Below are 21,735 nucleotides of genomic sequence, written 5' to 3'. Positions count from 1 at the left end.
GCCCAACTCCTGGGCACCTAAAAAAAAACTGAACAAGAGGGGGCAGGCGGATTGTAGAGGGGAGGGGTCTGTCGGCAGTACTAAAAGTTAACTAGTTAGGTGCCAACTCCCAAGCTCCCCTCCACAACCCATGGTAAGCAGTGTCCCCCAGACTGGATGAAAGAGAAACAATGGTTTGTTAATTACATGACATTAGATGCCAGAGGGATAAAAGGCTGTATTTCACAAGACAAGTGATCATTCTAAGCTTGTTTAGAACAGTTATCGGCGCTTAAAGACAATCTATCAAAATAATTAATCTCACCTTAGATGCAGAGCTGAGAAAGTTGGCTTTGAAGTGAACTGGAGAAGGGGAACGAAAACCACTCACACCAGGGAGCAGGCCACGTCCAGTCCTACTAAACGGCTGGTAAGAAGGAATCATAGAACCAATAAGCTCAAAGCTGCTGTTGTGGCTGTGGTCCTTTGTCAGGGGTAAAAGAAAATCATCTTCCTCTGCTGTAGGGAAAAAGGGGATATGTATTGAACATAAATATTTCATGTTTCCAACGCATGTGAAGGTTTAACTGTATTAATAAAAAAGCAAAAATGTTAAAGATAACTGAAACAACCCAATTTTGAATAGTTTATTAAAATACAAAAAGTACAGTCCACTGGGTTTACCTAGCTTGTCACTCTCTTTGCATCCTTCTTCATGCTCCATCTTATCAGGAATGGAGTCACTGTATGACACAGAATAGTTCTAGATTAACATTTGGCTTCTAAAAATAAATACGGGTATAACCAAGCTCACCAGAAACAGGAAATGTAAATGTCAATGTTTAAAATAAATAAATCAGACTTGGTAGTACATCAGAAAGCACATGGCTGCTTAACTGTAAAGATGACATTATCTGCACCAATATGTAATAGAATATAGTGCATCAATTCCTTAAAAAAATTTGCATTATTTTACATCTGCAGGCTTCAAACATATTAGTCCTGGAACACATTGCAAACATCACTGGGTACACAATGGTATCCTTACAATTACTGGTTAATCCCACAAACTGTTAGCCTTCACTCCCACATTCCTCTTCTGGAAACCAACCCTTCCAAGAACCATGCTGCGCGACCTTGTAGGTCCACAAGGTAAAGTGCATTGTGAAAAAAGTTGTAATACACTTTGAAGTCCTGCTCATCATTGAACACCTTCACTACTGAGGCTTTACCACCATGCACTGAGCTTATTTTGGCACTTTTTGGGCTGTCACACATCAATAACAGTAAATTGTTTGTGCAGTACTTACAGTTTATTCCTTTCTGACTTCAGAAAAAAAAAAATAATAATTTGCTAGTACACACTGTCCCAGCACAGAAAATGAACCTAAAATTTAAGTGTTTTTTTTTTTTATTTTAAATGAAAATTTAATTCTTGCTTTAGCATCAATCCACCATTCCAAATTATTTTTTTTTACACCATCTTGAATCAAATGCATAAATGTGCAAGGATAATATGGATAGACCATATTTAGAAACAGACAACTCAATGCATCAAATGAGGGTAAGTCTTGTGTTTACTGAAGCCAGGATTGAGCGAGATCCTCCCAATCCCTGGACTTCTCAATGATATCTGCAGTGCAAGGGTAGTTCTCTGGTGGTTACACTTGATCAGAGAACAAATCTGCAGAAGTCACCTCTTACAGATAAGCAAAAGTTAAAAGTTTGTGGGTGCCGGGATCCGGGAGACAGGGTGCATTTAGTGCTTTTTAGAATGGTTTGTAGTGGATTTTAATTTCTGCAGTGCTAAGAACAAGTGGGATTCTTCAGTCGCACTTTTAAACGTATATAGTGTGGACAAGACCTTCTCGTTCTAGAACTTATGACTTTTCCTGATAAAAATGAAAGTCAAATAAGCGAGAGGGGAAACTGGGTATCAGTACAAATCACACTTATTGCTAAACTGGAAGAAATGCACCTGGAATATGCAGGTCTGCATCTTTGCAGCTTTGTTAATGACTTCTACTATGCTATGCTTGCAATGAGCAATAAGACTACCAATTTATTAAGTTAGTATGCATTATATATGCACTACACGCAAAGGAGTTAAGCCTGTGAGCCTCATCACAAGTCCTAAATCCTAACTTACCCCATCTTTGTAGAATTGTCTTTGAACAGCATCAAGGTGGACTCACTAGCGACAGGTCTTGGCACAGAGACAATTACTTCAGTTATACCACTCTCCTCCAATTCCTCGTCTTTGGGTTCATCTTCCTTATTCCCATCTTCACCAAGGTGATATACCAAAGTCTAATGAGTACACAGAAAAATACACACTTATTTGTTCTCAACCAATTCAGGAGATAAAAAAAAAAAAAAAAAAAGAAGCTATTTCAGCATCTTACGGTAATGTGAAACTATATAAAACTGCTAAATTGTTAACTGCCCGGAGATTATCTACATCTACCCTAGCACCCACCATAGCAAAGAGTGACTTGAAGACATACATTTTTATTTGCAGAACAAGACGTTAAAATTAAGACAAACATTTAAAGTAGCATTTATGAAACAGTGTTAGCGGTATATATTTCGTCAGACGTTTAGCATTACCTCTGCATTATCCTCATCTTCAGAGTCATCTGTCATATCTTCCTCCTCCTCGTCTTCATAGCCATCCTCGTTGTCCAGATTAAACAAGGCCTGACGCTTCTGACGCTCTTCAATGCGCCGTAGCTTCATTGCTTCTTGCAGTTTTGCTTTCAGTACCTGAAGCTTTTCGCCTAGGAGATAGACACAGCAAGCATTATAAAGTCAAGTGCAAAATTAGAACATGTAATCATGAATGTGTGACCAATCATTCAAATTACCTGGCTTGCCATGAACTCTCTCGTCATGGTTTTCTACATCTACAGTGACCGGTACAACATCTGCTTTTAGCTCCTGTTTACCATCAGCAGTCGTCTCTTTGCGAACAATATTAAGGTTGACTTTTCTCTCAGTCACAGCCTTCACTTTGTGCAAACTGTGTTTCAGGAACCGCTCCTTCAGAGCTTCAAGATCTGAGTCAAAACAGGAATAACAAAACATTAAAAGAGAAAACAAATGAAACAAAAAAAAAATAAATCTAGGAACTTGAACTGGAAAATGTGTGACTACTACAACAGAGCTAGATGTTAAAAAGGTACAAGTATTAAGGCCCTGCAATGATCCATAAATCAAATAAATGGAGTTGGGCAGGTTTAGGAAGAGATCACACTATACCTATGTTATAGATACTCAGAGACCACACGTCACAGAGTAAACAAGACATCTGTCAATGAGTGCTGGCTCCCATTGGCTTATGAGACATTCAATTCTGATTTGCTAAGAAATGGGAAAAAACTTGTAGCTCTGGAATGAGAACTAAAAACAAGGAACACAAAAATATGCACCTCGAGGGAGTTCCAAGGCCAGCCGTACATATGCCGCCTTGATAGAAAACCGGACTAGTCATACTAAGCCTCTACTTACACTTGTACATTAGTGTCCATTTGATTTCAAAAACAAAATATCAGCGCAAAACAAATACCAGAAAGGAAAAATATATAAAAAAAATTAGATATATATATATATCTCTATCTCTGATATGCGAAAATCAATCGGTATGTAAAGATGTACAATAAAATGTATTATTCCATAATCATTGACCTAGTGATGAACAAAACAAACTTAAGTATATTAGATCAGATAAACAGCAACTAGTTTCATATACAAAATCAATATGTTATGACCACTAATAGTATATTGAATTAACTCCAAAACTATTAAATCCGTTTCTCTGATTCTGTCTGGGGGACACTGCTTACCATGGATTGTGGTGGGGAGCACGGGAGTTAGCACCTAGCTAGTTAACTTGAGCACTGCTGACAGACCCCTCCCCTCTACAATCCCCCTGCCTCTTCCTCTTCCTGTCAGTTAATTAAAAAGCCCCAAGGGGAAAAGGTCAATCAACCAAGAGCATACAGAGGAAAAGCAGAAGGGAGGGATCGCAGTGTCCCCCAGACTGGGGGACACTGCTTACCATGGGGACGTTCTAAAGCAGCCCCCCTAAGGGTGGGACTGCTCTGAAAGCCCCGCTCGTAGAGCACTACGAGCGAAATTTGCATCAGCAGATGCAAATACATTAAACTGATACAATTTTGTAAAGGTGTGGACAGAGGACCAGGTGGCTGCCCTGCAAAGCTGGTCTGCAGAAGCCCCATTTCTCACTGCCCACGACGCCCCTACCGATCTGGTGAAATGGGCCGTAAGTCTCTCTGGCACAGGACGGTTAGCCTTTATGTAATCTTGCCTAATGGTTGCCGTAATCCATCTTGCAATGGACTTTTTTGAGGCTGGCCAGCCTCTCTTATTTGAATCATAAAGAACAAACAGAGAATCTGTATGTCTAATCTGAGAAGTTCTTTTGACATAAATGCGGAGAGCCCTAGCCACATCTAACTTTTCCATAGACTGTTGATCCGAATGGAAAGTGGATGAAAAGACCGGAACTACAATTTCCTGGTTCAGATGGAAAGCCGAAACTACTTTTGGAACAAAGGAAGGGAGGGATCTTAACACTGCTCTGTCCTCGTGGAAAACCAGATATGGTTCCCGGCAAGACAGAGCTCCTAATTCTGAAACCCTACGTGCAGATGCAATAGCTAAAAGAAAGACGACCTTCCAGGTAAGACACCTAAAATCTGCCGTAGGTAATGGCTCAAAAGGAGGCCCTTTAAGCATATCCAGTACCAGGTTAAGATCCCATGGTGCTGTCGGCGGAACGTAAGGAGGCTGAATATGTAAGACTCCCTGAAGAAAAGTCCTGATGTTTGGCAAGTCCGCTAACTTCAGGTGAAAGAAAACTGAAACCGCTGAAACCTGAACTCTTAATGAACCTAAACGGAGCCCTGCTTCCAGCCCATCCTGAAAAAAAGCCAATAAACGAGGGAGCTGAAAGGAAGATGTGTGACAGGACTTATTTTCGCACCATCTAATATAGGCTCGCCAAATACGATGATAGATGCGAGCCGAAACCGGTTTTCGAGCTTGCAGCATAGCGTTTACTATACTGGGGGAAAAACCCCTAGCTCTCCAGAGGCTGGCTTCAACAGCCATGCCGTTAAACTGAGCCGAGGTAAATTCTGGTGACGAAAGGGACCTTGGAGAAGAAGGTCGTCTCGTGACGGAAGACGATATCCCTGTCCTACCGCCATGGATATTATGTCTGCGTACCACACTCAACGCGGCCATGAGGTAGCTATTCGAATCACCGGCCAACCGCCTTGCCTCACTCGTCCGAGTACTCGAAGCATGGGAATCGGGGGAAACAGATAACCCAACCTGAATTCCCATGACATGGACATCACGTCCACCGCAACCGCTAAGGGGTCTCTTGCCCTTGCGCAAAACCTGTGAACTTTTTTGTTGTGTCTGGAGGCCATGAGATCTATATCCCGAAGACCCCACCACTGAACTAGAGACTGAAATACTTCCGGGTGGAGGGACCACTCCCCTGGCATCATCGCATTGCGACTGAGGTATTCGGCCTCCCAATTTTTTATTCCTGGAATGAACACCGCCGATATTGCTGGAACGTTCTGTTCTGCCCAAAGGAATATCTCAGCTGCCACTCGCGTAGCAGCTGCATTCCTGGTTTCTCCCTGTCTGTTGACGTAAGCCACAGCCGTGGCATTGTCGGACTGAACTCTGACTGGGTGGCCCTGAAGAAGAGTCTGGGCCCCCCGGAGGGCAAAAAGAATTTCCTTCAACGCTAATGTGTTGATTGATAAGGCTGATTCCTGAACTGACCAGAGCCCCTGGAGCCTGAGGTTCAGGACCACCGCTCCCCAACCTCTCAGGCTGGCGTCTGTTGTGACTATGATCCATGACCATGGAGCAAAGGACCTGCCCACCGCCATGTGATCCTGATTCAGCCACCACTGGAGCGATTCTCTCGCCCTCAGAGACAGCGTGATCCTCTGGAGATCGAAGTGTAGGTGGGATCCTGACCATTTTGTCAACAGATCCCACTGGAAGCATCGAGAATGAGCTCGACCGAAAAGGATGGTCTCAAAGGAGGCCACCATCTTTTCCAGCAGCCGCATGCACAAGTGAATTGAGGGGCTGGGAGAAGACAAGACCTGAGATGTTATACTCCGAATTGAACTGATCTTCTCGGCAGGCAGGAACACCTTTTGCTGCCTGGTATCCATGATGAGCCCTAGGAAAACCATGCGTTGACACGGATCCTTCTCTAAGCCGTTTATTGCCGACCTCAGAGATTCCATCCGAAATCTGTCCACCCGTAAGTGTGCATTGAGGTTCTTTAGGTTTAAGATGGGTCGAAAGGACCCGTCCGGCTTCTTGACCAGAACCAGATTTGAATAAAACCCCTGTCCCTTCTCGTCGTCTGGGACCCTGCAGATGACTCTTTGAAAAAGAAGGGAGGCGACACAGGCCTATATTGCCTGTCTTCTTGATGGATCTGGGGGTAGCGGGGTTAAGAAGAAACGATGTGGGACCGGACCCAGCAGGTCTATCATGTACCCCTTTGATATAATGCCCCGAATCCAAGGGTCTTGGGAGGACGCTGCCAACTGTTCCTGAAACAAAGACAGACATCCCCCCACTGGCGCCACCTCCGGCAGAAAAGAGTGGTCGTCAGGACGCAGGCTTCTCCTGGGTCTTGGAGTCCTGGCACCTAGCTGCAAACGAAGATCTACCCCAGACAGAGGAGCCTCGAGCATTTGGTTGTCTACCTCTAAATGACTGTCCCCTAGGCAATGAGATCCCCCTAAAGGGCTGACGAAAGGAGCTGACCCGAGGGGTCCGGCCCCTACTAGAGAATACCGGCAAGGAAGTGCTTTTGCCCCCTGTTGCCTGGGAGATCATAGTATCCAATTCCGGGCCGAACAAACCTGCTGCTGAAAAAGGAATGGTTTTAACTGACTTTTTTGATTCCGAATCTCCTTCCCAGGATTTCAGCCATAACGTTCTTCTTGCCGAAATAGATACAGCCTGAATAGAGGACACAGACGCTGTGTTCTGGGCCGCCTCATAAAGGTACCCCGATGCCTCTTTCAAATGTAAAGCCAGGGGAAGTAAATCAGAGTCCTGTAAGGCCTCTGCCAGTTGGTCTGCCCATGCTTTCATGGCTCTAGCAACCCAAGCTGAAGCAAATGTGGGTCTAAAGGAAGAACCCGCTGCCACAAATATAGATTTCAGCTGGGATTCCACTCTGCGATCAGTGGCATCCTGCAGAGTTGCTGAACCTGGGACTGGTAGTAAAGTGTGTCTGGCCAAACGGGCTACTGGAATATCTACCTTAGGACTACTCTCCCAGCGAGCCACGTCTTCATCCTGCAATGGATACAGGGAAGAGAATCTCCTGGGAACAGAGAACCTTCTATCAGGCTGTTTCCAGGCTCCATCTGCAATATCACTGAGTTCTACAGAAGGGGGAAAACGGATAACCTTCCTTTTGGCCTTCTTAAACAGACTTCTGTCTCTAGGAGTAGGATCCTCCAGTTCTGGGAGGTCCAACGCCTGTCTCACCGCTAAAACCAAATAATCAATAAATTGGCTTTTAGTGTTCTCTTCCTGTTCCAAAAGGTTAACCCTGGTCAGGATCAGAATTTATTTCCCCCTCCTCCTGTGAAAACCCCTCAAAGTCTGAAAGGACCATAAGGGGATAAGCGGATCTAGGCCGCTTCCTTTTAGCAGGCGGGATGTTTGGGGATTCAAGTAACTGGTTTAGTTTGTCCATAAGCTTTTATAAATGCTGCGGACCATGCCGGTTCTGTGGGAACAGGGGCCTGGTCCGTAAGCAATGAGGAAGGTCCTGGTATAGACGATCCAATAGAACCTGTGGTAGCAGGGAGGCCCAAAGGTGTACTAGCATTATTAGCCACCTAGGCTGCCACACTAGATAGCAACTGATTGGATTGTGAAACCATCTGTGCTAAAGAGGAAACCAACTGTGTCAGGGAGGCCACCCAAGCTGGTTCCTCCGTCAGTGGGGCTGGAATATGCTGGGTTTGCGCAAGGGAGACCCCTGCTTCGCAAACAGAACAGAGCGCCAACGGGTTCTTCTGCCCACATGGTAATTTTACATTACATCTTGAACATGTAAAATACTTTGCCATAGGGCCCTTTCCTTTATCTGTCATTTTTTATATAAAGGAAGGCACACCAAACACAGCCTTAAATAGTTAGATTTTAGTTGAGAGAGACCGAGAGGAACAGTGGAAAAAAAACAAGTAATCAACTAATCTGACATTAAAGTTGTACTTGTAATTTGTTAAACAACAAAATAATATATTGGCAAGTAGGAGAACTACAATATAACCCATACTAGCCCACTTTGCAGTCAGCAAATACAGTAATATGTTGTTTAAATAAATCAGATACTTGGCCCACAGGCCAAACAGGGGAGAAGTCCAACAGCAGTGTCCTGGTGCCTGCTCCCTCTGATCTGTGTCCTTTCCTGGGCTTCTCTTTGGCGCCAGAAGGCCGGGCTATTCCAATTTTTCTTGGAGAGCAGGGGAGCTCTATGTCTTAGCTCCCCCCCCCCCCCCCTCTGATAATGCTGTCTCTCTGTAGGTTTTTCTGCCACCATTAGAAAAAAAAAAAAAACGGGTGGTATACGGCAGAGTAGTGGAGACCTCAATTGAGGTCTCCACAGCGGATTTGCACCCTGATGTCCCCTATGTGTGAGGGGGGATCTTGGTATGGCCCCCTTCTGTTTTCTCCCCTCCACGGATTCCAAGATGGCCGCTGGCATTCTTTTCACTCCGATAACCGGCACTTCATGCCTGCAGTGGCAGCGCCGGTTATCGGGGAGGCCCCAAGAGTGACAGCGGTCCGGAGAAACCGCCTGTCACTCTGTATTCAGGCACCCTATTTACTCTGCCAGTGAGAGCCTCTGGCTCTCATCTGACAGAGCAGTGCCTGCACTGCTGTTCTGGGAGTGTGTTCTCTATAATAGAACACACTCCCAGGTCTGCCACCAAAAGAAGAACTTCCTATATCCAATAAAAAAAAAAAAAGGATAAGTTAAATAAGAATTAAATAAAATTAATTAAATGAAAAAAACACTAGCAGTACTAAAACATTAGCAGTACTAAAACACTGCCCAACTCCATGGGCACCTAAAAAAAAAAACTGACAGGAAGAGGCAGGGGGATTGTAGAGGAGAGGGGTCTGTCAGCAGTGCTAAAGTTAACTAGCTAGGTGCCAACTCCCGTGCTCCCCTCCACAACCCATGGTAAGCAGTGTCCCCCAGACTGGATGAAAGAGAAATTAGTTAATATTTATGTATTCCCAAATGGATATAATAAATCCAACTTATTGTTGTCAAAATCAAGCTGGGGATACAGACCCCAAGAACGACAATTGATGTCTTGTGAAAGTCTTATAGGGAAATATATCCAAATCGAGTCAATGTCTTCGGATCAGAAACAATATTGGAGCTGCCAGTGAAAACGTTAGGAATCATAGGTGGTCTTAACTCACGGACTCCACACGCTTGGCAATGCTCTTTCGTTCTCCTGCATACAGTAATCAAGTGACTCTCTGGGTGCGCACCCTAAAGCTGTCTGGCAGAAACATATAGATATCTTAACAGTTCTTAGATTATTGGTTCCTTCCACTAAATTCAATTTGAATAACTGATTCAAAGACAAGGGTCTCCCGGATCCACACTTGATATCGGATATAACTAGCTGCTGATGCATTTCTTCTGCTATAAGCAGATATTTTTTTTTTCCTTTCTGGTATTTGTTTTGCACTATTTTGTTTTTGTTGTTTGCAGCTAGAAATGGGGAAGTGATACCCCACACATGAAGCAATCAAATTCAGATTATTTTATTATATTGGCATCGCCCCATTTTCCTCTTTTTTGGTTTCATTTGATTTTAACCAAGTAAGAGACCAGCAACTAACTGATTAGAGATCTGGCTCATACAGGTCCTGGAGCAAAAAAGTTTGCTGCATCCTCCTCAAGGAGTGAAAGTCAGAGTATAGGGTCCATAGATTGAGTTATCAGGCTCCAGCATTACCTGAGAAGTCTCTTCCCTGAAAGTTACTGCACTGAGGGGTAGCACAGGAGGTTTGCTTGCCCTGTAGGCATTTTCACATTGCACATATGGACCACCAAGGTTGGGGGGGGTTGTTTTTTTTCACTTTAGGCATGGGTTCCTTTGAGTCTAACATACCTGTATAGGAAAATATACACAGAAAATGTTTTTGGTGCATTGACAGGATGGATCACCATCCCTTTTTCTTTATCCCAAATGCACTCCTCTTGTCGCAGTAGGAGGAGCTTGCTGCAACCATTAGGATCTTACACAGACACATAGAACCAGTTCCTTCTGGGTAACTTTCGTAGCTAGTGTACACCCTCGATGGGACCTGGATCTTTCAAGAGTTACAGATGCAATGATACTACATGGTCAAAGAGTGCTCCTTTTTATACAGTTTTGCAGCCCTAACTTAGCAGGAGGTAAGCCAGTCCATCTTAGCTGGCACTGCAAAGTCTGATAAATCACATTCAATCATCATCATTAGGATGCAATATATCCTTTAACCGTGGAGCAAACGCAATTTAAGCTTTAACAAAATTTACATCAATATCTTGAATTACCGAACCTGGATGATAAGTTTCCTATTTTACTTGCATCCTGTCTTGGAGAGATAGCAAGTCTAGTTACCCCCTACTGTCTTTCAGGCTAAACAGCCATGTTGACCACAGAGATGAAAATGTCTAACATGAGATTTCAGTGACTGTCTGAAGGCAGGTAAACACAATTCCTCCCCTGGCATATTCCTATTGCCTCAGAAATCAGTACATTGTTGATTTTCTGTATTAGCAGTTTCAATGTCAGTACATTTGCAGTTATATAAATTAGCACACTGTGCTATTAGTTTAAATTTATACAATAAGTTATTTATAAGTGATCCAGCCACAGCTGCCTTTCATTATGAGCCATAAACCTCGACCCTTTGCATCAAGATATCAATAGGACAATCATATGATATTACCATGATACAAAAGTAACAACTTTAAAAGGGCAAATATAAACATGTTCTATTTAACAGTTATTGTAAAATCTAAAGCATTAAAGTATTAGGATAGTTTAGGGTGTACAATACTTCAGATTAAGAGGTCAATCCAAGTTTGTGAACTATAGAAAAGTAGTATATAGCAACTTGTTTGACTAATTTTCACCACTTAATTTGCACCATCTCATATACTGGCAGTCATAATTTTAGAAAAAAAAACACTATTTAAATAAGGTTTTTTTTGTAAAATAAGAATTTAAATTCATGTACCCATTCTGATTGGATACAGGACAAATAAAAGAAGGCAAGAAATGGGGTATGGTCATGCAATGTTAAGATAATAAATAGGAGGCGGTCAGTGCTGAATTGTTGTAACAGAACTACTTTGAAATGGTTGTGAGCTACCTTTAAACTAGAAGTTTAGTGAAATATTTTCATTTTCCATCACTGTATTCATTCTATGTATTTAATGCCTTGATAACATACTTGTGACTGAATCATGGAATAAATGTTTTTAAAGGAACAGGGCACTTATTTATATAATTCCAAATGCACTTATTTTTTATATTGTGTATATTTTGGTAAAGGAAATCTTTATTTCTGAGACCAGGGAAGAAACTCAATAAGCCTTTGTGGAGGAAGTCTTTTGTGTCGTGATGTGGGGAAATGACTTGTTTGGGATTTGTGACTTTCTTTGGGAATGTGTATTCTGCAGCTGTCTGAAGAAAGGACCCATGTTAATCTCATTCTAATTAGACCTTTTGATGTGTGAGGGTCCAGCACCTGAAGGCACAGGAAGGCTGTGCCACTAGATTTCCTGTGTCTAAAAACAAGATGCAGAAAATCAGAGCAAGTTTTAGGATATCACAAAGTAGTGTAAATATTGTTAGCATTGCATGTAAATCCATGTTTGGACAAACAAATTGCTTCCTGATTCTAAAAATAGCTCAGACCTCAAGGGGGCTGGCTAGCCCTGTGAAACTGTCTAAATCTGTATAAATAGGACTGACTTCTATTAAAAAAAATTCTTCTCGTTCCATCTGACCTGCTCCCCGGTACCTACAACCAGGGTGAGCAAATAAACATCACTTGCTTGAAAGACCTGCTTTGAAACTTTTCTATTCCTCTGACCTACAGATTAGACCCAAAATCTAATCCATTTCCAGCTGTTACTGAAGGTTGGACTCAGCATCCAGTACCACTGCTCTGCCTGCTGCCCAGCAGCTCTGGACAGTGTGATAGGCCAGGGGGAATCCTTCCACAGGAACTCTGATCTATAGGAAGAGATCAGGAGTATCAGCCCAGGTACACCAGTAACGGGGTACATTAGCAGCGTCAGTTATCCAGAAGAAATGCCCCTCTTCAGTTTGGTGCTCACCTTATTATGCAGGGCACTTGAAAAGAGGTAGATAGGAAAAGCAGAGCAAAGGGTTATAAAGGAAAGGTGAAGTTTTATTTTAGCCACTGCTCTGCCTACTAAACAGTGAAATAACCAACTGTGTGTAATCCCCTAATTCACAGAGCAAAAGTATTGCAATGTCTCTTACTACTTGGCCTGGCAAAATAACTGTTGATGGCCCAACCCTTATGTAAACTTTCTATTCATTGAGCAGTACATTCTAATATGGTTTCATTTGCTATATTAATCTTTCAACTCCTGATGATTAAGGAATGCCACTGCTGTGGCATGGTCTGACTGGATCTTTATGGTTCTTTCTTGCAAGAATGGGCATGCTGTGACTAGGGTTTTAAAAACTGCTCTGAGTTCCAGCACATTTATCAGGAAATTTGACTCCTCCAAAAGATCCTGAAAATAGCCCCAAAGGCTGGTGTCCGTAGAGACGATTGTACACTCCAAAATTGTGAAGTAGTACCCCCTTTTGAGGTGGTCAACCCCTCATCCACAACAGGAGCTACTGCCGCATCCTTGGACAGTCTGATGAACTGGTTAGTCAGGGAATGGTGAGAATTGTTCCATTTCTAAATGTGTTGGATATGGAACTCCCGATTAAAAATGTGCAAATTGCAGTCACGAATGTGAGGACCACCTTGTCTAAGACTTTCATGAAAAAATGTGCCAACACCAGCCTGCAAGCTTACCTCAGGATAAGAGACTTCAGTCACCTTGCCTTACCACTGGAAGGTAAACACAATAGTCTGATTGTCCTCAGGACTGAAGAACAGACAGTTTAGACGAGGTGACGAATTCCAAACTCATTTCCAAGGAAGTCTACCCTCATCCAACTACATTGCTGATTCTCTCAGTTTGTATAACAGCATAACAACATGCGCACTAGTTGTTTCACTCTGCGAAAGGCAACTGTTAATGGTGGCAGGGGCTTTCCGGACATCCCCTTGTACTACAGCTGCTCTCCCGAGTCAAGCAGTGGCGTGGTCTGCAAGTAGCCAAGGATCTAAATGGGTTGATTTGGAGTCCTCCTACGGCCGTGCACCATCACTTGGCTTAGCATTGGGAGTTACAATGGGCGATAGATCTCATTACTCCATTCTCATTCTCCATACTCATCCTCCTCGACCTCTCTGCGGCCTTTGACACTGTGGATCACCCCCTCCTTCTGCAAACTCTTCTCTCTTTTGGCCTCTCTGGTTCTGCTCTTATCTCGCCAACCGCACCTTCTCTGTCTCCACATCTGGCTCTGCCTCCACCCCCTTCCCTTCCCCTCTCCCGGTTGGAGTCCCCCAGGGCTGTTTTCGGCCCCCTACTATTCTCACTCTACACTTCCTCACTCGGGACTCATCTCCTCCTACGGTCTTCAGTATCACCTCTATGCTGACGACATTCAGCTCTACGTATCTTCTCCTGATCTCTCTCCCACTCTCCTCTCTCATCTATCTGACTGCCTCTCTGCCATCTCCTCCTGGATGTCCTCGCGCTTTCTCAAAATTAATATCTCTAAAACTGAACTCGTCTTCCCTCCCCCCAGGCTCCCCTCTCACCACAACCTCTCTATCATGGTTACTAATTCAACCATCTCCTCTGTCACCCAGCTCCGTTGCCTAGGTGTCACCCTTGACTCCTCTCTCCTTTGTCCCCCACATCCAATCTCTAGCCCAAACCTGCCGCTTCCAGCTGCATAACATTGCCCGCATCCAGCCCTTCCTCTCACAAGATGCCACCAAAACCATCATACACGCTGTCATCATCTCCCGCGTCGACTACTGCAACCTTCTCCTTACAGGCCCTCCCCCCCCTCTCCCACCTCGCCCCGTTCTCAATGCGGCTGCCCGACTCATCTTTCTCTCGCGCCGCTCCTCCTCCCCCCTCTCTGCCTTGCCTTACACTGGCTCCCCTTCAGGATCCTTTTCAAGCTCCTCACCACCACTTACAAAGCCCTCTCCCAGTCTACTGCCCCCTATATCTCCAACCTCCTCACCATTCACACCCCTGCCCGCTCCCTGCGCTCGGCCAATGACCGTCGCCTCTCCTCCACTCTGATCACCTCTTCCCACTCCAGAATCCAAGACTTCTCCCCTCCACTGGAACGACCTCCCTCGCTCCATCAGTCTCTCACCCAGTCTGTGCTCCTTCAAACGGGCACTCAAAACTCACCTGTTCCTCAAAGCCTACCAACAATCCACTTAACCCTTACTTTGTTGCACCTTCGCAAGCATCCTTCTCGTTCTCCCCTCTCTCCACCAGCCCCGCCTTTCTCTCCCTTACTTTAATGGTTCCCTCCTGTGCCTGTTTGTCCACCCTCCTTTAGGATGTGAGCTCGCATGAGCAGGGCCCCTCTCCCCTCTCGTCTCCATACCTGTTCTTCTACTCCATCTTTGTTCATATGTCTGCCCGGAGTTCTGAAGTATTGGTACTTTGTGTTTATTGCTCTGTACTATGTCACCCTGTATGGTCTCCTGTTTGTATTATGTACGGCGCTGCGGAAACCTTGTGGCGCCTAACAAATAAATGATAATAATGATCCCATCCAGTGGCCTTCTTCACCCGTCAGATATGGTACTGAAAACTTCATTTTGAAACCACCTCAACAACTCCTCTCTGGGACAACCCTGCCTTTACCACAGGGCAAGGTCATTCTCAATTTAAGATATGGCAGGAGAAGAGTATCAGAATGGTGAGGGATGCTTTAACCGCTGACCAATGTATTGCACAACCGATGTTACAAGAGAAATTAGATTTCCCTAATGCTAGTGAGACACTGTCAACTCCCTTGCTAGGTCCGATATAACGAGATCCCTCACTGCCCTGGAGTCTCCATATGTCCAATCACCTCTGCAAAGGTGAATGATTTCCACTTTAGATAATCTACTCACCTCCTACAAACAGCCCTGCACACCTATTTATGACCTTAAATGGGAGGCTGACATGGATAGACCACCAGATGAGGATACATGAGAGACAATTAGAGAGAGTCTTTAAGACTACCATCTCATCCCTTGTTAAGGAAAATGCCTACAAAATCTTGACGAATCTGGTTCCTACCCAGCTAAATTAAATCTATGGGTCCACTTCTGACTTATGTTGGAGGGGCTGTGGGGAACAAGGGTGCATTGTCCACATCTGGTGGTCTTGCCCAGGAATAGCCTCCTTCTGGGATGATGTGGCAGCGCTCATAAGTGTCGTCACTACTGTCCATGTCTCAAAGTGCCCATGGTCCTTTCTTGGCTCCCCTATTGAGGTCCTAGACAAATAGTCAGAGAAATTGTCTGTTCAGATCCTCAATGTGGCTAGGTGCCTCGTCGCAAAACACTGGAGAAACCCAAACCCTCCTTCCAGACAACAAATTCTTAATAAAATCTGGAATTTAGCATCAATGAAAAAAAAAAATTCATCATACTTCAATAAGTTTACAAGAAAAGAAACAAGAAAAACACAGAAATTTTTAAAAATTTGGGATGATTGATTCACCTACAATGGTCCCTCAGGTCCCATTCCACCATCTGATCAAATTCAGAATATTTCAGTCCTCTTCATGTTAACAGTTCTGTCTAGGCTGATTTACACAACGCTCAATTTGATTGGCCCTCTTGCCGCCGGGGACCCCAGACCCAGTCTCAAACTACACCTCCCCTCTTTCCCATCTTACTACTGCCTTCACTATTGTATACAAAACCACACTCCTCAGCATCTTTTTAAGGTTCTTCATTGATCATTTGTTGTGAAATTCTTATACCTGTTTAGGATTTGTAATCGCCCCAAGTTGGTTTCTTCTTTATACTTCGGTTTCCAATTCACAATATACCCTGATTTTGCCCTTTTGAGCTACTGACGTATATTTGTTTGCGACAAAATTTATAAATAAAAAAAATGAAATACCTTTATTTGGTTTTGGGTCCTCCAAGTTGACAAAAGAACCATCATCTGGGCAGAGGCGAGGTTTTACAGACAGGTTGACTCCTAGGGCACGCAGCTTTTCTAGTTTTGATAACTTGGGCTTAGCTTGTTTTGGAGCAGAATTTGAACAGCTTTTCCCAATAGTCTGACTATGCTCACATGTTGCACTCTTGACCTCTGGTTCAGGGATATCCTTTGATATCTCATTAGTCACTTTTTTAATGCATTTTTCATTTTCCTGATGGCAAACTGTCTGACCTGAGCAGTCTATAGAGGAAGGCTCAGAAGTAATTTCTGAATTGCCAGTGCTTATTTCGTGCTCTAAATTATCGGCAGGCTGACATTCTCCACTAGTCTCTGCAACAGATTCGTTCAGGGCAGCAGATCGAGAAACCTGGGTGTTCTGGACATCAACTTCTAAATCCATCTTACATTCTGGTGTTGGAACAGAGTCACAAGCTGTAAGTTCTGTGGATTGTGCTTCAGTTTCCATTCTGTCTTCTGTACTGAATTGAAGGTACTTTGATGATCTAATAATATGAAGGAAAACCAATAACTAACAGGCTTCAGTGTGGATGTCAAAGTAATTTTTCACATTTCTTCTACTAGCTATGCTCCAACTTAGGGCCCTCGTGGCTACATTCGACATTAACAAATGGAATAGCAAAATACTTTTCCTTACAACAGCCAAACTATGACAGGAAACTCAGAAGCTGCCCACGGTGAGGTGCATTATTAATACGTCAACTGGTCAGAAGCCAATCACATACACAACCAGCCAAAATACTTAAAAAGTGATTCAAACAATTCCAGCTAGTCAAATTGTTTAGTTGTTTTATTTAGCTACCTTTTCTGCATAGCTTTAAGAGAATTCACAGATGCTTACCATCTAAACATGCTATTTAAACAGTATACGTGTTGGTGAACAAATGTTGTAGCTTTCCGGTTTCTATTACCTTAGTTTTGTAAAGCTCTCTAAAAGGTGAAATTTCCATTTTCATTTGCAATCATACCTGATGTTACCTACTTCATTTTAGTTTTAGCTTGTTAACAAAAATCAACATCTGAATCATTTTCTACATGATAGATTTAAAATTATAAATATTCTTAGGGGGGGTATTCAATTGTTGCTTTTAACGCGCTAAAACCAAAAAAAAACGAGCGCTCTAAAAATATTAGCGTTAATACGGTAATATCCGCGTAAATACCTTTAATACGGTAGTTTACTCGCTGAATTTCATCTCGCTGCGAGATGAAATTTAGCGAGTAATTACCGTATTAACGCTAATATTTTTAGAGCGCTCTTTTTTTGTTTTACCGCGTTAACGGCAACAATTGAATACCCCCCTTAGCGTGTTTGTGCCCGTTTTATTTTCCATCAGCATAAAGTAGAAACAAAGGGTGTAAAAACTTTTGTCTTGTTTTTATGTGGCAAATATAAAAAGATTTGCCTTCACAGTGTATAATCAAATAAATTTAGTGAAGAGGTAAAATTTAATTTGCAAAATATTCCAATGATTACTACATACATTTCAAGTGACCGTAATGTTAATGATTTATTGAAAGTAAAGGCTCAAACTTCATAGACAATGCGTGGAATCTCGTATTGAGCAGAAATATCCACAGAAATCAAAAAGGTAGCATCAATGACACATCCGTGCTTAAAACAGGTCATATGGCCAAAGAAAATCTGGGAAGTTTGCACAAATATTGTTTAAGAATTCAAACATTAACCAGGTTTAACACTATTTAGTTTTAAATACAGTACAATAAGAGGATTTTTACTCACCGTAAAATCAATTTCTCTTACTACACTGGGGGACACTGCGTTACCTTGGGGTATAGTAGGTGGGACTGAAGTTAGGCACTTATAAACTTGTTTGTTCCCCTGACTCCTCCCCCACTATGCCCCTCCTCTGTAGCTGACTTCAGTTTTGGTTAACCAAGCCAGGAAGAGAGAAGAAGCAATCTAGAAAGCAACACCAAAGATAGCACTACTTTCAGAGCAAGGGAGGGCGCGCAGTGTCCCCCAGTGTAGTAAGAGAAACTGATTTTACGGTGAGTAAAAATCCTCTTTTCTCTGTCCTACCACTTGGGGACACTGCGTTACCTTGGGGAGCTACCAAAGCTGTGTCCAAGGGCGGGAATGCTCTGGAACGGCTGTGCGCAATGTTATGTGTTCAAAACCCTGCATTTGTGAATGCAAAGGCATGCAACAAAGAAACAATATGCAGCAGAAACAGACGCTGCCACTCTGTACAACTGCGCCATTGAATGACGCTTTTGTGGCGTACAAAAAGCTGCAACCCTCCTGGAAAGTGCACTGTAAAAATCACTGGAACCTGCAGAGGGGTACAGACAGAATGTTGGTCATGATGCAGTGGCAAGAGACCACCTAGACCCTGTCCCCCCTACGCTCTTTAGCGTTAAAGAGGCTAAATGGGCATTAAATTCCTAACAGGAACTGTGCGAACAAGAGCACAAACTATCTCCGGTCGGAGAAACGTTACACAAAAAGAAGAGGCACAAGATTGATGAACTACAATCTCTGTGTCAGTGGAATGCAGGCACTAATTGTCATAACCAATTATGTCTCGAACAGACACTAAGTTTCTGATAAAGGAAATGAGGAAGAGCCATACACACTCTCGCCCCAGATCCCGTACGAGATGTGACATCCAAGAGAACAGCCTGCATTGAGCTAACAACTCAATCCACTCAATGATATACAAAGGACCACCATATACACTGATGCAACAGCTTAAGTCACTCAGTGATATCTAAGGGAGCACTGATACAGTGCTTAAACCATTCAGAGATAAACAAGGGAGCACTCATTTCATGAGCAAACAGCTTAACTAACTCAGCGATATCTGAGGGAGCACTCATATAGAGAGCTAACAACGTAAGCCCGACATATATACCAGGAAGCACTCAAACCATGAGCTAACAGCTTAACTAATTCAGAGTCACCGGAGGCCAAAGCAAGCCTCCTGATGACGAGAACTAGACTCCATGGAAATCTACAACCAACCAAATGTGGGCTGAGCATAAAGAAATCACAAGCAAAATAACCTTCCGCTGAGCTAGACAGAGAGCCACGGAAGCTGCACGCTGAAAGAAGAAGGGCGTAGACCCCATAGAAGCCAGCTGGTAAAGAAAACTCTTTAAAAGATTCCTGAGTGGGACGTGTGAAATTTCAGAAATTTACACCAAATATAATTTCTAGCCCAAAGAAAACAGCTGAGGAAGAATCTCTACCGCTGAATTGAAGGTAGCAACCATCTCCCTGCAAGGATTCTCTGGCCGAAAAGGTTAGTCATCCGATGCCACAACGTCAAACCAGATGATGAAAACAAAAAGAGCCGAACTACGAGATGAGGCCGCTCTGAAAACGGGAAAAGAGGGACGACAACACAAGTCCCCTAAAACAGTAGAACACTGCTCTGCGAGACATACGGCGGACCACCAGACTAGCTGGGATGTGCCCCCTCCTAGAAACTCTTGAATTCCCACGAGTAAATAGGAGCTGTGAATCACCTGTACACCCACTAAGTTCTAGGGAGACCCGACTTGGCTATGGACAAATCCACCTGAGGGTCATTAGATTGAGAGCAGATAGAGAAAACAGGTTAACATGTGAAAAGAACCTGGGCTCCCTCTTAGAGAGCCCTATGACCTAACCAGGAGAGCACAAAAGGTATTACCCTGAGGTGACCCACTCTACCTGTTAAAGGATTGATTGCTAAGGCATTCGGCCCTCAATAACAATAATAATAATAATAAGTTGGTCTAGCTTGGCCCAAAGGATGGCACAAGGAACACCCCTCCGACCATACACAGGTCGACCCCTATCCTGCATTAGGATACGGGAATTGCATAAGTGCTACAAATATGCAACAGCACTGCATTCTGAGACCAAATCTCTACAGGTTTTCTGACCCTCTGTCCAAGAAGAACTGACTCACTAATAAAAACAATGTGACTAAGCACCACCCGAAAGGTAAATTAGTGAATTAAGGCAAAGGGGTGCTATGCACGTCCAAAGCCATGAAATCAGCCTTCCATGATAAGAATCTCCCTGTTGAGACATGGGAGATGTTACGAACAAGGAGAACCAAAGATACCAGTAGAAACTTGGTATCCTATTTTGCAAAACAGAAACTCCTGTAACCGAAAGGAAATTCTGCTAGGAGCAATTTGGAACTGTGTAGAAAAGAAATGAGCGTGTTCTTTGGTAGGAAGCTATTGAAAACCCCGAACAAGAAGATAATGCATAAGCCAACGCTTCTAGCGTGGTAGAACAAGCGAAAAGCAGGGTAGGCTCAAAGTGATCACCTGTGAACCCAATAATGCAGTCCTGCTTCTTGCTGAGAGGCTGCAAGTATAATGTTCTGGCTGAAAAAAGTCTAGCTGTAAGCTAAGCGTTGGGTGTAAAAAAATAACTTCCACCTTCGGGGAATGTCCACAAATCTATGGATGTTTACCTGATTTCCACAGCACATAAACTATAACCACCCCTGTAAGGCTAAGCCTGACTCGGAATTTGGCACCCTGACCTCAGATCAACAGAGAGGATCAACGGATGGAACACGTAAACATCATGGCCTGGTGTCGCTGACATAAAACAAAGAAAGCACACCTACCGACAGAAGCCTTTGGATACTCATTTTGTAATAGAGCAAATTGAGAGTTCCGATATTGGAACGTAGTCCTGTGAGCATGTGGCTAACTATAGGTATCATAGCTGAATAGCTGTATGCCTACCAGCTATGATGCTGCTGGGTGAACACAAACCACCCCATTAACCCTTAATGTGAATAAAGGCTAGAGCACTTCTTCTGTTTGAAAGCCACTAGATAAAATCCTTTACCAGCCCCTGCTGTGTGTAGGAGGACTTCTTTGTCTGCTCCCCCCGGGGACAGCAGAATAAGTGAACTGAAAAGCCACAGGATTGTCACCAACAGGGATTACTTCCCTTGTATTGACTCTGGAGAGTTAGGGAAGGTGAAAACCTAGCCAGCCTATTACTGTTTACCTGGTCTTTGAGAAAAGACAGACACAGAGTTTAAGATATGAGGATAAACATTTTCCCAACTAGGGTGTCACTAAAACTTAGGTTGAAAACCAAGTATAGACTGTTTGTCTTGCAAATGCGAAATCTGTGTACAGTTTAAGCTGCGATTATCCACCTCGTAAGTGTAATCAGCAAGAATATTCCTCTTGATCGTAAAAACAAGATGGAAATAGACATCCTCTGGTGAGGAATGCAACATCCTTATTCTGACTGTGGCAACAGTCCAAGATAAAATCCTCTCCATCTGTGGAAGATGGTGAACAACAGCATCTCTGTGCAGATGGTT

The 21,735-nt window shown here is 43.4% G+C and overlaps 1 protein-coding gene across 2 annotated transcripts in view; it reads right to left on the bottom strand.

The window, feature by feature from the left end:
• The window catches only part of CLSPN (claspin), a 100,476-nt gene that overhangs the window by 57,286 nt on the left and 21,455 nt on the right, over positions 1-21,735 (bottom strand). For both annotated transcript variants that reach the window (XM_075195475.1, XM_075195476.1), the window contains 6 exons: positions 16,355-16,902; positions 2,847-3,038; positions 2,590-2,759; positions 2,129-2,289; positions 664-722; positions 305-498 (listed from right to left, as the gene is read on the bottom strand). In XM_075195475.1, the coding sequence (XP_075051576.1) occupies positions 305-498; positions 664-722; positions 2,129-2,289; positions 2,590-2,759; positions 2,847-3,038; positions 16,355-16,902 (1,324 nt within the window). The remainder of the gene's footprint in view (positions 1-304; positions 499-663; positions 723-2,128; positions 2,290-2,589; positions 2,760-2,846; positions 3,039-16,354; positions 16,903-21,735) is intronic.

Source organism: Mixophyes fleayi, chromosome 2, assembly GCF_038048845.1.
Source record: "Mixophyes fleayi isolate aMixFle1 chromosome 2, aMixFle1.hap1, whole genome shotgun sequence".
Taxonomy (NCBI): Eukaryota; Metazoa; Chordata; class Amphibia; order Anura; family Limnodynastidae; genus Mixophyes; species Mixophyes fleayi.
The sequence above is the reverse complement of the archived record's forward strand: the minus strand, read 5'-3'. Positions and strand labels throughout refer to the sequence as shown.